This window comes from Carcharodon carcharias, chromosome 1 (genome assembly GCF_017639515.1).
Source record: "Carcharodon carcharias isolate sCarCar2 chromosome 1, sCarCar2.pri, whole genome shotgun sequence".
Classification (NCBI taxonomy): Eukaryota; Metazoa; Chordata; class Chondrichthyes; order Lamniformes; family Lamnidae; genus Carcharodon; species Carcharodon carcharias.
Genome location: NC_054467.1, coordinates 161,851,517 through 161,866,012, shown reverse-complemented (window position 1 = coordinate 161,866,012; position 14,496 = coordinate 161,851,517). Strand labels below are relative to the sequence as shown.

Here is a 14,496-nt window from a genome sequence, read left to right as displayed (position 1 = left end):
GCCATACAGTTTCAATTACAGTACAATTTTCAGCCTTTTACACCAGAAGTAGAAGGTCTTTGAGAATCTCTAATAAATAATAGTGTCATTTAAAGTCAGATATTCAACTGTACTCTGGTCATCCTTAACATGCCTTTACTCATAATCGTTAGAGACTTATAGAATCATAGAACTTCCTATTTTTTTACACAGATAAAATGGTTCCCATGTCAAACTTAAGAAGCATTCCTTTTCTGGTTCTTATGTCACTTCTGGTTTGCTTTTCTAAATTCCAAATAAACTCTCCAATTTTCCCTGAGGCAAGCAGCCATTAATGAAAATACTATTGAGGGAAGTTATGATGATTAAGGCCTGGAATTTCCTTGGCAATAACTTAAACAGAAGACCAGCAGAACTCCTGGAGAATTGGTGTAAAAGGCTCAAAATTGTACTGATACCATTTTGCTGGGGACAATAATTGTAAAAATTCAGGGTCCAGCTTAGTACATGAATTGAAGTAGGACACAACATTTTTACAGATTTCCATTCAAGTTAATAAAGAAACAGGGATTCTTCTGTTGATTTTCTGTCAAAATTACAGCAGGCAATCAAGAGAACCCAAGTGGAAATTCATAACAAGGTTTCTACAAGGTGATACACTAATAACTAATATAGCATTTTAAATAGGCAAGATTTCTACTAGCTATTTATACTCCTCCATTCCAGCATCGTGCTGCCTGGAGCACAAAACCTAAAATTCTTAATTCCATTGCAAAGCAATGTACACAATTTGATGAAACTGATGGATTACTAAGATGTTATATTTCACATAAGTAGTATGAGAGATGTGGATGAGTGATGGACAGCACACTGTTAGGATGCCATTTTGCTCATCTACTTACATTTGCCAGCTGTTATACGTTTGCTTGAAGAGTAGCTAGGTCTCATTCTCTATGACCATAACAGGATTACTCATACCTATAAAGTTAACAACCAACTAAACTGTCAGTGATATAACATGTAATTTCATGTTGGTCATGTAATCTCTAGTCATGAATAAATTTCTTTCCTGTGATTATTATGGGGCTTCTAATATCTCATATCTCTATTGTCCAAAGTATAAATATTTGAGCAGTTTGTGAAGTCTATTTGAGCAGTTTGTGAAGTCTATTTGAGCAGTTTGTGAAGTCTGAGAAAGTGTGTTACCCAATAAAGCACAATGTTCCTTTTTTCACAATTGTGGCCTGAATTGTACCTTTGGTGGGTGCGCCTGATCGGTGGGCCCAGGAGCGGTTGGGAAACGGACCGCTGAATGCGATCAACCCCCGACTGCGATTTCACGCTGACTGACCAATTAACGGCCAGCCAACGTAAAATGCATGCTGAAATGCTAGCGCTGCCAGGGTGGGAATGGGAAGAGGGCAGGCAATGACGTTTCCACGGGCGTGGGTGAGCACTGCGAGAAAGCTCCCTGAAGGCAGGCAGCTGCCTCAGGGAGCTGAACACCTGAAAAAGCTGAAATAAAGGTTTTACAAGCTGAAAAAAAGTGTCCATGCATCATAATCAATTACCTGAAAATATAGCTGATAAAAATGCTGTCCACAACTATTTATTTTTATTTTGTTTCATCATGAAAATTTTATCCTGCCCTTGGATAAGGTTTGATGAAGAATGCAAAGGCCTCCTGGCCGATTCACCCATCCACCAACTGTAAGGGCAATGAAACATCAGAGTCTTTTGCACCAATAATGCGCTTAATTGCCCTCTTAATTGTCAGTGGGTGCACTTCAGACACTTGTGCATGCCCGTGGAGTGAAATATTGCACAAGTGCACGATGACGTCAGGATGCTCGTGGACATCGTCATGCATGATTTTATGCCCGCATGACGTAAAATTCTGGCCCATATGTTTATAACTATAGATGTTCCACAAAATGGACTTCAGTCTTTGCCAGAAATCCTAGAATTCCTATGGTCCAAAAGTAAACCCCTGAAATTACACCCAGTTCCTAGTGTATACTGGCTCAACGTGTTGCAGAGAGGCAAACAGGTGGGGTATGTTGTGGTCAGGACGACGGTGGCAGTATAGTTACACCTTTTAAGGCAAGTACTGCTGATTGTTGCACCAGTGAATAAACTGACTATAATTAATACCCACAAGGCTTCAAAATGAGGGATTTCAAAGGACAAAATACTACAGTCAGATATGCTACTATCATAAGAAAAATGAAGTTTATAAAAACAAATGAGTGCAGAAAAAAGTAACTTAGGTAACTAGGAGAGTGCAAATAACTATTTAACATTTTATATTGCCCCAAAAAAGGAAATCTGAAATCGCCTTTTTGCTTAATTATATTTTCTTTAAAATTGCTTTGTCTCTTTTAGAGTAACTTGAAGCTATGTGGGAAGATTTCCAGCTTCCAGTAGGTTTACAAAGCTAAGTTTCTTTCATGAATCAGGTTTACAGTTACATCATCAATGGTATCCTGCAGTGCTGTGGGCCTTCTGTTTGAGTTATAAAGAGAGAAAGGGCATTTATCCACGCTATCAAGCCCACTCGATCGAAATCCAAATAATATTTTTCTTTTTTTAAATATTCCTTCACAGGATGTAGGTGTCACTGGCAAGGCCAGCATTTATCCCTAGTTGCCTTTGAGAAAATGGTGGTGCAGTCCGTGTGTTGTACATACCGTGCTGTTAGGAAGGAAGATGATGATGTAATGGTAATGTCACTGGACTAGTAATCCCAAGGCCCAGGCTAATGCTGTGTGGACAAGGGTTCAAAACCCACCATGGCAACTGGTGGAATCTAAGTTCAATATAGTTTTATAATTTGTGACTCCCTATTGTAGGGAACACTAAATTCCTTGGCAAAAAAATCAAATATGATACTGACATGTCAGACCCTGTAGTACTTTGCCCTTTGAAATCCTTCACAATGAAGTCTTATGGGTATAAACTACAGTCGGTTTATTCACTTGAGCAATGAGCAGCTGTATATCAGCCAATCTCTATAAAAGAATTGCAGTTGTCTTGATATTTTTTGTTTCAAACCAATATTGTGTGGTTTTAGTTTCTGTGAAGTTATGAAATCATAAAATGTCCCAAGGACTTACCAAGTTTGCCTTTCTCGTCATCAGAAACTCCTTCAGACCATGTCTGGCCACTACCCAGTAGATGGTTCTGGGACTCTCGTAAAGCTTTGGCAGGAAATGGATGTGCTTCAGTAATACTGTAAATTAGGTGATCAAAGAATTAGTTCAAAATGTGGTAACTCCCTCGAATCAGTCTCCAGGGTATTGCACAATCCCAGCCACTGAGTAAATCTCACTCTTACTACAATATATCATGCGTACTATATGACAAACTGTATACTATGGAAGTAACACATGTCAATCAAAGCAATCAAAATGGTGGTTCAAATGAAAGTTGTGCTTAGAAGAAACATCCAGTTATGCAAAAAAATCAAGTGTTTTTACAATGAAAATGCGTGCCAATAAATAATAATTACTTTTTGGCAGTAGAATTGTGAGCAGATGGAGTGGAGGGTTGCTCTGGATCCTGATTCACCAAACATGTTGGGAAGGAACAACCATCACCTAGACTGTATATGAAAAAAAATTAATCTTATTGAAGTTTTCTGAAATGCATAATTTATTATCTTTTAATTCAGAAAAGATATGTAATAGTTTAACTTAGTGTTATTGTTTGATATAGTACATTCTTTTGATATTTTTTGCTGTATTCAATACCCTTGTTGACAAATGAACACATAATGTGTTCATTCTTTGATATACATAGTTAAGTCAGTAAGTGTACTGTCTACTGACCTAGACAGACCAGAAAGATCCCATATCCAATCACTGATCTGTGGTGGGTTCACTGATCTTATTTGATTGGAAAAGCAGTAGCGCTGAGAATGCCAACTTTCACAAGACAATTCTTCACGTTGCTCTGTGCTGGGAGGCTTGTTATACAAAATTGCCCTTAAATCTCTGGCTAGCTTATGAAGGAGTTGCCTTGCTGCAGGTTCTAAAGAAATGTTAAGATCACACTCTCCCCAATTATTTAATGATTAGGATGCCCAGTGTTTTCATCAAACCAATAAAATCTAATGGTATGCCTTCTGCCTGTGCATCCCCCGCTCCCTTTGTCCACCAGGTGTGTTTATCTGGAAACTGAATTGACAGCCCTCACTTTTCTATCTATTAAAATTAGTTTCCAGAAAATCATGGGCTGCACCCCTGCAATTCTCAACTTAAAGCACTGGGGCCATGCAAGTAGAAAATTTTCCTTCTAATAATTACCTGGAGGAAGGGGGATCTCACTTTTTAAAAATTCATTTATGGGATGTGGGCTTCACTGGCTAGGCCAGCATTGATTGCCTATCCCTAAATGCTCGTGAGAAGGTTTTGCTATTGCAACAATAGGGTCTTAATTCAGGATTTAAACTTGTAAGGACTAATTTTCCAAATATGTAAACTCAGCATTCAGCCTTGTCCAATGGGAGCTCTTGTTGAAAAGCCCTAGAAGCATTCCCTGTGATTTTCCAGTTATCTACATCATGAGAACTCTGAGTCTCTTGAAGTTGTTGTTTGGCAAAAATTGTAGCTTAGGTTGCAGTAGCATGTACCAAGGTCTTTGTTAGTACTGTGGTGAGACAATAGTTACAGCAAAACAAGAAGATGCCTAGACTTTGCACACTGCTACTATGAAAAAGTACACTACAAGCAGTACATATTGCATGTGTTTATGTAATCAGGTTTACATTCATACTCGCAAGGTGTTGAGTGGGAGGAGCAGAGAAAGGAATTCTCATTTCTTTTGGATTATAGTCCTGATTTGTACCAACTTAGTCACCACCTCCCACTCTGCTGTTCCATCTGGCACAGAGGCATTAATTCTGCTCCTGTCAAAAATTCTGCTCATTAACTACAGACTCCATCTACTTCCCCAGCCAATTGTTCAGACTAAACCAGGGCATATGAACCCTCAGTGAACCTTAGGCTTGGCAGCAATGCTTCAATCCTCATAACCAATCCATCACCAAGACCATTTACTTCCATCTGTAAAACATCACATGTCTCTGTGTAGAAACTGCAGCTTTAAGGAGTATAGTGAATGTAGCTTTAAGACTTATTGTACTGTGTAGTATCACATGACAGTGTGAACGAATTAGCCCGAAGTGAGGGGTGGAGTTTGTGTCTAGTTGTGGTTCTTGTTGGAAGCATGTAACTGCTGCTGAAGCCCTGTAAATAAAGTTCACTGTTTTTTATGAGAAACCTGAATGGAAAATCAAGTCCATAACACTGGCTTATTTTACCATAATGCAACCATTATCCGTATGTTTGTTTGTCCTTATTTATCTAACAGCTTTCTTGCCCTCCCCCAATAAATATCAACTTGTTCAAAACTCAGCCAGCAGTACCCATTCCATAGCAACTCCAGTCATCCAACATCCTCATCCTCACTCATCTAGTTTGGGTCCCTCTCTCTGAACCAGCTGAATTTAAAATCAACTTCAAGTTTATCTAAGGTCTCAACCACCCTATCCTTGCAACTTCAGTAATTCATCTCTGGCCCACATCTCATGAAGGAAAAAAAATCACTCCCTTTCATTGTCTCCACATCAGTGGCAGTCTTTTTCAGCTGTTTTCTCTGCAGCCCTTTGCTATTCTCTTTCTAAATCCCTCTACTGCCTCATTTCTGCTCTGCATATTTAAAACCTTTTTAAAACCAATCTTTCCAATTCAGCTTTTGATTGCTTCTTCTAACTCTCTCATCTGGCTCAGCTTTAATCCCTTTACTCTCTTTGCTGCCAACATTTTCTGTATTGATGACAGCATACAAGTAGAAAGAGTTGCTGTTGTTCAGAATCTCAATAAAGTTACTGAACAGTAAATGCCATGCTATGTGATGTTGTCACTGTTTAATGGAATTCTACTGCAAAATACGAAAGCAAATTTAACAAACGTAATAAATTGATTGTAAAGGAACTTTCAACTTCTCAGAAAATGTTAAGATTCACAGCAGTTTTAAAATATTCTTCTTATGGTAATACAGTTTTCAGTTTGAATGAATATACTTCTATATACGGAAATTCGGGGAAAATGAGCTGTACCTTGTAAAGACAGGTAGCAACCAGTATTTCTTCTCATCTCCGAATACCTGCTTCATATTTTTGCTGCATCCTAAGCTAAACCCATTCTTGTCAGGCCCATGTCGAAACACAGGTGCTCTAAAGGCCTCTGAAACAAAATATAGTCATTAATAGCATTTGAACTGTTTTAAAAACAAATATTTCTGTTATTTAAAATTTGTCACTTGGAACACTATCCATTGTACTCTGAGGTTTAACTGTAGAGTTAACAATGATCAGACCATAAGTGAGACAGGATTGAGGAAGGATATTTTATCCATCTTAGTTCACTGATCCAGAAATGACCTATAATCCCCATCACAGCATCTAATTGTTTCTTAAATCAATCTAGGGTTCTTACCTCCATTACTTTGCCTTTCTAATTTTGCAACATTAGTCTTAAATGTTCTTTGTTACATTAACAATACTAACAGTAACTTATACTGCCTCAAACTTTTCAAAGTCAGAACCAAGTAGCAGTAGGGGGGTGGCGGGGGGGAAAATTAGTGGAGCTGCCTTAAGGCACAGCTGAAGAGGTAGATTTTTAAGAGTTTTTGGTATGTCAGATGAGGCAAGGCAGCGGGGATTAAGGAAAGAGTTCCATAATGGTTGAAAGCTCTGCCACCAAAGGTAGGGTATTAATAACAACAGATCATTTGATTAATTACTTTGGCTAACATAATGCTACTGATTAAAATAATCTCAGCCATTGCATTTTTGCCACAGTAATAGGAGATACCTTTTGCCTCTGTTTACACATCAGGTAATAAAAGTCTGTTTACTGAGGGCACACATTGAACATGGAACGCTATTGTAATATTTGCTCCCTGTGTTAATTTTATCCTTCTCAGGCACACCTCATACAAATATTTTAAGTGGGTCATTTATCCTGTGAGCTGCCAGCAACATTAGAGTTACAATTGGTGTTACACAGAGAAATCTCACCATCACTGTGTTGTCCACCTAGATCAGTGAGAAGCAATCTGCTAACTCTGGCTAGGATTAACAAATGAAGCATTTTTCACTAATTATCTAACACAATTAACACTATCTATTTAACTTGGAATCAAATTTTCCATTAGTATGGTAATGGCAATAAAGAGTTAAATATTTTCTCCAGTGAATTCTGAAATCCCAAGGCAACATATTTGATATTTTTCAAGTATTTAATGAACTGAATTCCAATTTATTTTTATCATTTTGGTGTGCCACATTTACTGAAATATTTTAAAAAGATAATATAAAGTAATCGTATAGATCATCACCTTCTTTCGTATGGCTTTAGGAGCAGAAGCTGTTATCAGTTTTAATGTCAAGCTGCCTAGCCAGTCCAGTGTCTGCTGGAGACCAAGTGTAACTCTATGATGTCACCCTCAAACTTGAGTCTGGGGCAAGATGTTATTATGTGTTCCATGATTTGTTCAGGGACTTCGCAGTCACAGCCAGGCGAGGTTTTGAGGTGCCACTATTACATCAGGTGGTTACATTGGCCATGTTCATTCGAATTCTATTGAGAATTGTCCACATGCTCCGGGTACATGCTCTGTCTGGTTGTTGAGATGTTGAGTCAGATACAATGCACTTATTTGGGAGGGTGTTTTCTGCCCAAGCAGTTATCAGTGTTATAGGCCAGAATCTTCGGCTCAGCAGGCGAGGGCAGGGCACGCTCGCCGAAGCATAAAATGATGCGCGGTGACGTCGGGCGTGCGTCCCAGCTCTTTGCCTCAGGAAGAGTTCTGAACTCTTTTGAGTGCAGGCCATGACTCAGCCTATTCCCCCCCGCCCACACAGGGAGCGCTCAGCGCTTCGGGTGCGCATCACGCTGGGTGGCCCTTAATTGACTTGCCCACGTAAAATGGTGGCGCACAGCTGACTGCGGGCGGTGATCGGCTGTGCGCCCGCCCGTGCCCACTCCTGCCCAACGCCCCCCCACCCCGATGGGGAGAAAATGCTCCCCATGGAATTGGCGATGTTCGAATCATGTCCAGAGGGGGTTTTGTAGACCCATGTGGTGAGTTGGGGATCTCGAAGGTCTCTATGAATGGGGAGGTCCAAGTTGCTGATGATACTAATTAGTTTTCTGCATGTTGCTGGGCCCTGTCAAATAGAGCGAGGGGAGATATTTTAGAGGACTAGTAGCCTAGTAGACACTGAACTGGAGTTGATCTCAGAGTTCCAGAAATTATCCTCATTACTGAATGATGTTGTGTGTCAAAGAATTTGGCGTGATGACTTAAGGCCTATAAGGGTGTACAGTACTCAGCTGTCAAGAAGACCAGAGCTACAGCAGAAGTACAAACGAATGTGGTTTTTGCACCCAGCTTGTGCTGGCAAGCTTGCGGATGATGTTCACTCATGGCTTGGTCTTTTACGCAGTCTTTCGGAGATGGTAGTGGTAAGTTAGGGAGCAGTCAAGGGTCACTCCAAGATAGGTGGGAGTTAGGTCATACCATACTGGAGGAGGAGGAGGACAGTCAGGTTTTACCCTGAGATAAGGGCCTCCCGACTGCAGAGGTCATATCTGGATATGACTGAGAATCAAAGCAGAGAGCTCAAGGTTAACCCAGGCATTGGTCATCAACACATGTGCCATAATACAACAACGTCACAACTGGAATTTTGTGTACAGTTCTGGTTACCACATTAACTCTCTCCTCCAACCCCACCCCCTTTCCAATCCCCCTTTTTCCAATTATTTTGTATATTTTTTTTCTTTTCCCACCTATTTCCATTATTTTTAAATGTACTTCCATCCATTGTTTTATCTCTGCCTTTTAGTCTATTTCAATCCCTTCACCCCACCCCACCCCACCCTCACTAGGGCTACCTGTCCCTTGCTCATCCTGCTTTCTACCCTTAATGTCACCATGAGCACATTTCTTAGCTAATATCACCACCATCAACACCTCTTTGTCCTTTTGTCTATGTCATCTGTGGGCAATCTCCACCTATCACTGGCCCACTATCCAGCTCTACCTGTCTCACACCCCCCCTTAAACCAGCTTATATTTCACCTCTTTTCTATTTTTCCTTAGTTCTGTTGAAGAGTCATACGGACTCGAAACGTTAACTGTATTTATCTCCGCAGACGCTGTCAGACCTGCTGAGTTTTTCCAGATATTTTTGTTTTTGTTACAGGTAGGACCTAGTGCTCTGGAGACAGTACAGAGGAGATTTACAAGAATGTTGCTAGGACTGGAAAATTACAGTGATGAGGAGTGTTTGGATAGGCTGGGATTGTTTTCCTTAAAACAGAGGAGGCTGAGGGTGACCTAATTGAAGTGTACACAATTATGAGGGGCCTAGATAGGGCAGACAGGAAAAACCTGTTTCCCCTAGCTGAGGGGTCAATTACCAGGGGACATATATTTAAGGCGATTGGTAGAAGGATTAGAGGAGACATGAGTAAAACCATTTTCCACCCGGAGGGTGGTGGGATCTGTAATTCACTTCTTAAATTGGTGGTTGAGGCTGAAAGGCTCAACTCATTTAAAAGGTACCTGGATCTACACCTGAAGTGCTGTAACCTGCAAGGCTGTGGACCAGGTGCTGGAAACTAGTTTTAAAAATGAGCAGCTAATTTCTTTTTTCTTTTTTTTTGGCTTGCACAGGCACAATGGACTGAATGGCCTCTTTCTGCACTGTAACCTTTCTATGGTTCTACCATAGTCTGCCGATCCACATGCCCTGACAGTGGCTCTCAAGGTTACAGGTGCTCTGAGCTTTTATGGAGCCAGCTCTTTCCAGGGCTCAGCAGGAGATCTCTTCAGAAATCTCTCAGTCAGCCGCACTCAGCTACATCAAGGCAGTCACTGATGTCCTCCTTGCTTGCGGGTAGGGGAGCACATTCACTTGCTGATAGATGTGGCATCACAGATGCAGAGAGCCACTGGGTTCACAGAATTCCCTCAGGTGCAGGGGGCTATTGACTGCACACACTTCATCATAAGGGCACCAACTCATCAACCTGACACATTTGTAAGAGGAAGTCCCTCCACTCCCTGAATGTGCAGGTGGTGTGTGACCACACTAAGGTTTTCCTACATGTCTGTGCATGGTACCCTGGAAGTTGCCACAAATCATTTATCCTAAGGAATTCACAACTGCCTCAGCTTCTTCAGACACTGACACAAGTCTGTGGTTGGCTTCTGGAGGACAAGGGGTAGCTTAAGGAGGTGGCTGAGGACCTTCTTTAGGCGGCCGCAAAAGGAGCCCGAATGGCACCATGACAACAATCATGTGATGATCCACAACACAATAGAGCAGACTATTGGCTTCCTGAAAATGTGCTTTAGCTGTCCAGACGGTTCTGGTGGAGCTCTACAGGATTCCCTGCATGGGTATCCAGAATAGTAGTAGGGTGCTGCACGCTACACAATATGGCACAGCGTTAGCCTCAACATACTGCACAAATACACCTTGAGAAGTCCTTCACAACCTGGATCCTGCGCATATATGTTAGTGGCTGTCAATCAGCCAGTCAAAACACCACACTGTGCCTACTCAAACCATGCCCACAATGCCAAGATTGCTAGTAGGAAGGAGGACTTTACACCATTGTATGTGCTAACAGTACAACAGCTAGTGCACATTGTGCAGGGTAGGGCCGTGCCTGTGTTAGAACAACTCCTCCTGCCAGATACCTCGCCTCCCTGTGACTCCTCAGCCTCCACTACCTAGAAGACAAAAGGCTTCAAATGTAGTGGAGAGACCACACAAGCATGCTTCCATGGAGCATACATGGCATCTTGACATGTGGAAAATCTGCACACAGCACTCAAGCTTGAAGTGCAGATAAACTGGATTTGATCTTTGAGTCTGATCATTGATCCTCCCTTAAAGACAATGATTGATGGACAAGGAATGCAGAAAGGAGCCTCTCAATCTGCGATCACTGCTGTACTACTACCTTATCTTAAGGTCTGGATAAGGAAACAGCCTTCCACTGCTGGATATGCATGGACACACCTCTGTTCCAGATGGTGTCAATTAGAGATGGACTTCAGCATGCAGCCTTCAGTGCCACCGGTAAGAACCAACTTCATCCTGTAAATATGCTCATTAAGAGTGTACATAAGCAAAACAAAACATTTTTGGATATAGTGAAGTGTATTTACAAAGTGCTTAATTGTGATGCATACAAAGTGATGTGAAGCGTTACTATGGGGAATCCATTAGTAATCGAGGCGACATGGTGCCCGGTGCTTGCGAATGCTCCTATGATGTGCCCCAAGTGTTGCCTCAGAGTAGGTGGAGGTAACTGCTCACCTTGCGTTCTATTTGGCATTGAGGAGCGTAGTGGCTAGCCTTGGAATGCAGGGAACCTTTGGGGACCAACTTCAGACTGCGGCCTCTGCATTTCTGCAGGGACAGCCATTGTCACTGAGACAAGTGGAGCAGACGAGGGCTCTGCGGAGGGGCTGGGGAGTTAGAAGATGATGAGGGTGCTGAGATGCTTTCAGTACCTGCATCCTTCTCACTAATCTCCACAGCCTTGGCCTTCAGGCGGGTTAGGTGAGGCTGGCTGCGGGGCACAGCAGTTGTACACTTCAGGAACCTCCGTGCCATCAGTACAAATGTCCTGTTAATGCAACACTTGTATTCTCATGTATTCCATGGATGTTAGCACTCACACTCTGAGTGGGCTGCTGCAGGCTACTGAGTAAGCTTTATACCCTTTGCAAGTAGTTACGCTGCTCTTGCATCCAATCTGAGTGATGCTGCATGTGTCTCTCCATAAGAGTGGCTATTCTCTCATAATGGAGCTCATGTGGTAGAGCCCCCAAGACAAGGCTCAAAACTGACATGGACTCCTCTACTTGCAGTGCATGAGCTCACATTGCCTCAGGGAACTCCATCAGATGTCTACAAATTAGTGCTGCTGGTCCAAATATTGTGCCCCAAAGGATGATTCCTGAGGCACCACATTCCTGCCCACTGGAGCATCATCGCGAGTCTCCCTCCTCCGAGGGGGCCAGTGTCTGACTCAGACACCTCCTCCTGCACTCAGGTGTGGTGCCATTCACCCTGTGCCACTGTCTCTACATGCTTGCCACATCCCTCCAATGTGCAAGTATCTGAGTTGTCGGAGTTTGGGCCATTTAGATGTGACACTGCTTCCTCGGACATCTCTGCCTCCTCCTGATGCCCAAGAAATTAGGTGACCTGGGAGGAGTGAGCAAGCGGTGCTGGGACCTGTGAAACACAAAAGGAGGGAATGTGATGCTGTCCTTCACATTGTGAGATAATGCTCTAAAATACTCCGTTGCCTCCAACCAAAATTGTGGTGCCCTTATCATGCATGCAACCCAACCTTCGCACTCTTTCTCATACCCATATCCCCCTCTACTTAAGTGAACTAACAGGAAAACATCCACCATTGCCACCATGTTTCAAAGTGCCTGTACCACTGCCTTTAGCACCTGCTACAGACAATTCTCCACTCCTGACAACCAATCAGGCAGGCAACCTGACTACCTCCATTGTTGTCTCCTCCACATACCTAATCGACCATAGCCTCTGGGGCCAACCCCAATCCAGGCCATCTCTCTTGCGTTACGGTACTTTTGTCCTGCATATACAACATACAGAATGATGTTGAACTAACATAGAGTGCTGCCAGGGAGATATTCTGGCATGAAAAATGGAAAAAGAAAAGGCACGTAAGGCTTCCAGCTTTGAATGGTCTCTCACACATATGTCTGCTTATGTAGATGAACCATGTTATCTCATCAATGCTTAATGTTGGGTGGGGTGCAAGATGGATCTGAACAAATGCACAATGGCCTGTTCCCTTAGAGTCAATACGGAATGTTATTAGCCGCTGAAGGTGCCAAGATGCTGCCATCTCCATGGCTGTTTCTTATGAAGCTTTTCCTGCCTTAACTTTGTAGAGTGTGCTCCTTCACTACAAAGTTAATAGGGCAGCAGCAATAACTGTTTTTCCTGTGGAAAGCTCTTGCTGGGCCATCTGTTCCAGTGTCAGCAGCCAGTTACACAACTATTACTGTTAGTGCTCACCTGACTCTTGCTTGATGTCTCCTCCGAGCAACAACAGTACCTCCACCCACTTCATGCCTCACGGCAGGAACTCCTTACTGGCTCACCTTTTAATGCCTGACTGAGTCACGTAACCTTGCTAGGCATGCCTCTGCACCTTCACTACTTCCAGGGTCAGCGGGCCCGACACCAGTTAGCCTCTGCCTCCCCCCACCTGGAGTGAAAATCCAGCCATTCGGTGAAGTTTCGCCCGAGTCAGGTTTGCGAAGTGGGGGATTTTCTCAATTCTGCATACCTGACTTGGGAGCGAAAATTCGGCCTCATATCTGCAGGTCATATTGTCAAGAAACAACAAGTAGGTCAGAAAATGAAAAGGGAAAGAGGTAATGGCATTGAGGCCTAAATGGAGAGATTAAAACCAAGATTTTGGGAAAGATAGATGGATGTAGATTTGGGAAGCGACAGAACTCAATTCTACTTCTAGCATCCAATGTCAGAATTATGTAACTTCAGGAATTGCTCTGGCCAGTCTGTGTGGTGACATTGGAAATGAATTCAAAAATAACATTTGAGTATTGCTGAAAAAAAGAGACAGATCTAAGCTTTTCATCTTGCACTCATCAGAACACTCACAAGAATATAAGGGGAAAACAACAATTTATACTGTATGTGAAGAGAGTGCTATTGGTTGGCCATGGTGGTGTTGCCATGGAGAATGCACCAGTGATGGTGACTGACAGTGGACTGCCAAGGATTGTTTGAAATTTAAACCAGGCGGCCTGACCCCGACTGGTCAAGGCATTGCCCTAAGGAATGAGTCAGCAAATGGTTGTCACTTATGTTGTTCAGGTGAAACAGGTGGGGAGGTGATGGCATAATGGTATTGTCACTGGACTAGTATTCCAGAGACCCAGGGTAATGCTCTGGTGACCTGGATTTGAATTTTGAATTCAATAAATATTCAATAAATAAATTAATTCAAGAATTAAAAAGTCTGATGACGACCATGAAACCATTGCCGATTGTTGTAAAAACCCTTCTGGTTCACTAATATCCTTTAGGGAAGGAAATCTGCTGTCCTTACCTGGTCTGGCCTATATATGACTCCAGACCCACAGCAATGTGCTTGACACTTTAAAAAAAAAGTGCCCGCTGAACAAGGGCAATTAGGGATGGGCAATAAATGCTGGCCTAGCCAGCGATGCCCACATCCCATGGATGAATATAAAAAAAGTATGCACATGTTCTTTCTGTCTGCAAATATATGTAGCTTCCAGTACACTTTGAGCCCAAAGGACAATTTTAATTTGGTTATCAGTGTAATTCTTAGCACACTGAGGATTATTTAGCAAATGTTTTCCAATCGCGGAATCACATCT

At 42.4% G+C, this 14,496-nt stretch overlaps 1 protein-coding gene across 1 annotated transcript in view; it reads right to left on the bottom strand.

Moving 5' to 3' along the window:
* Nucleotides 1-14,496, bottom strand: part of zdhhc2 (zinc finger DHHC-type palmitoyltransferase 2) — a 170,360-nt gene that overhangs the window by 5,756 nt on the left and 150,108 nt on the right. The window contains exons 9-12 of the mRNA XM_041191238.1: nt 6,101-6,227; nt 3,491-3,583; nt 3,096-3,211; nt 882-957 (exon numbers count right to left, since the gene is read on the bottom strand). Of these exons, the coding sequence (XP_041047172.1) occupies nt 917-957; nt 3,096-3,211; nt 3,491-3,583; nt 6,101-6,227 (377 nt within the window). The 3' untranslated portion in view covers nt 882-916. The remainder of the gene's footprint in view (nt 1-881; nt 958-3,095; nt 3,212-3,490; nt 3,584-6,100; nt 6,228-14,496) is intronic.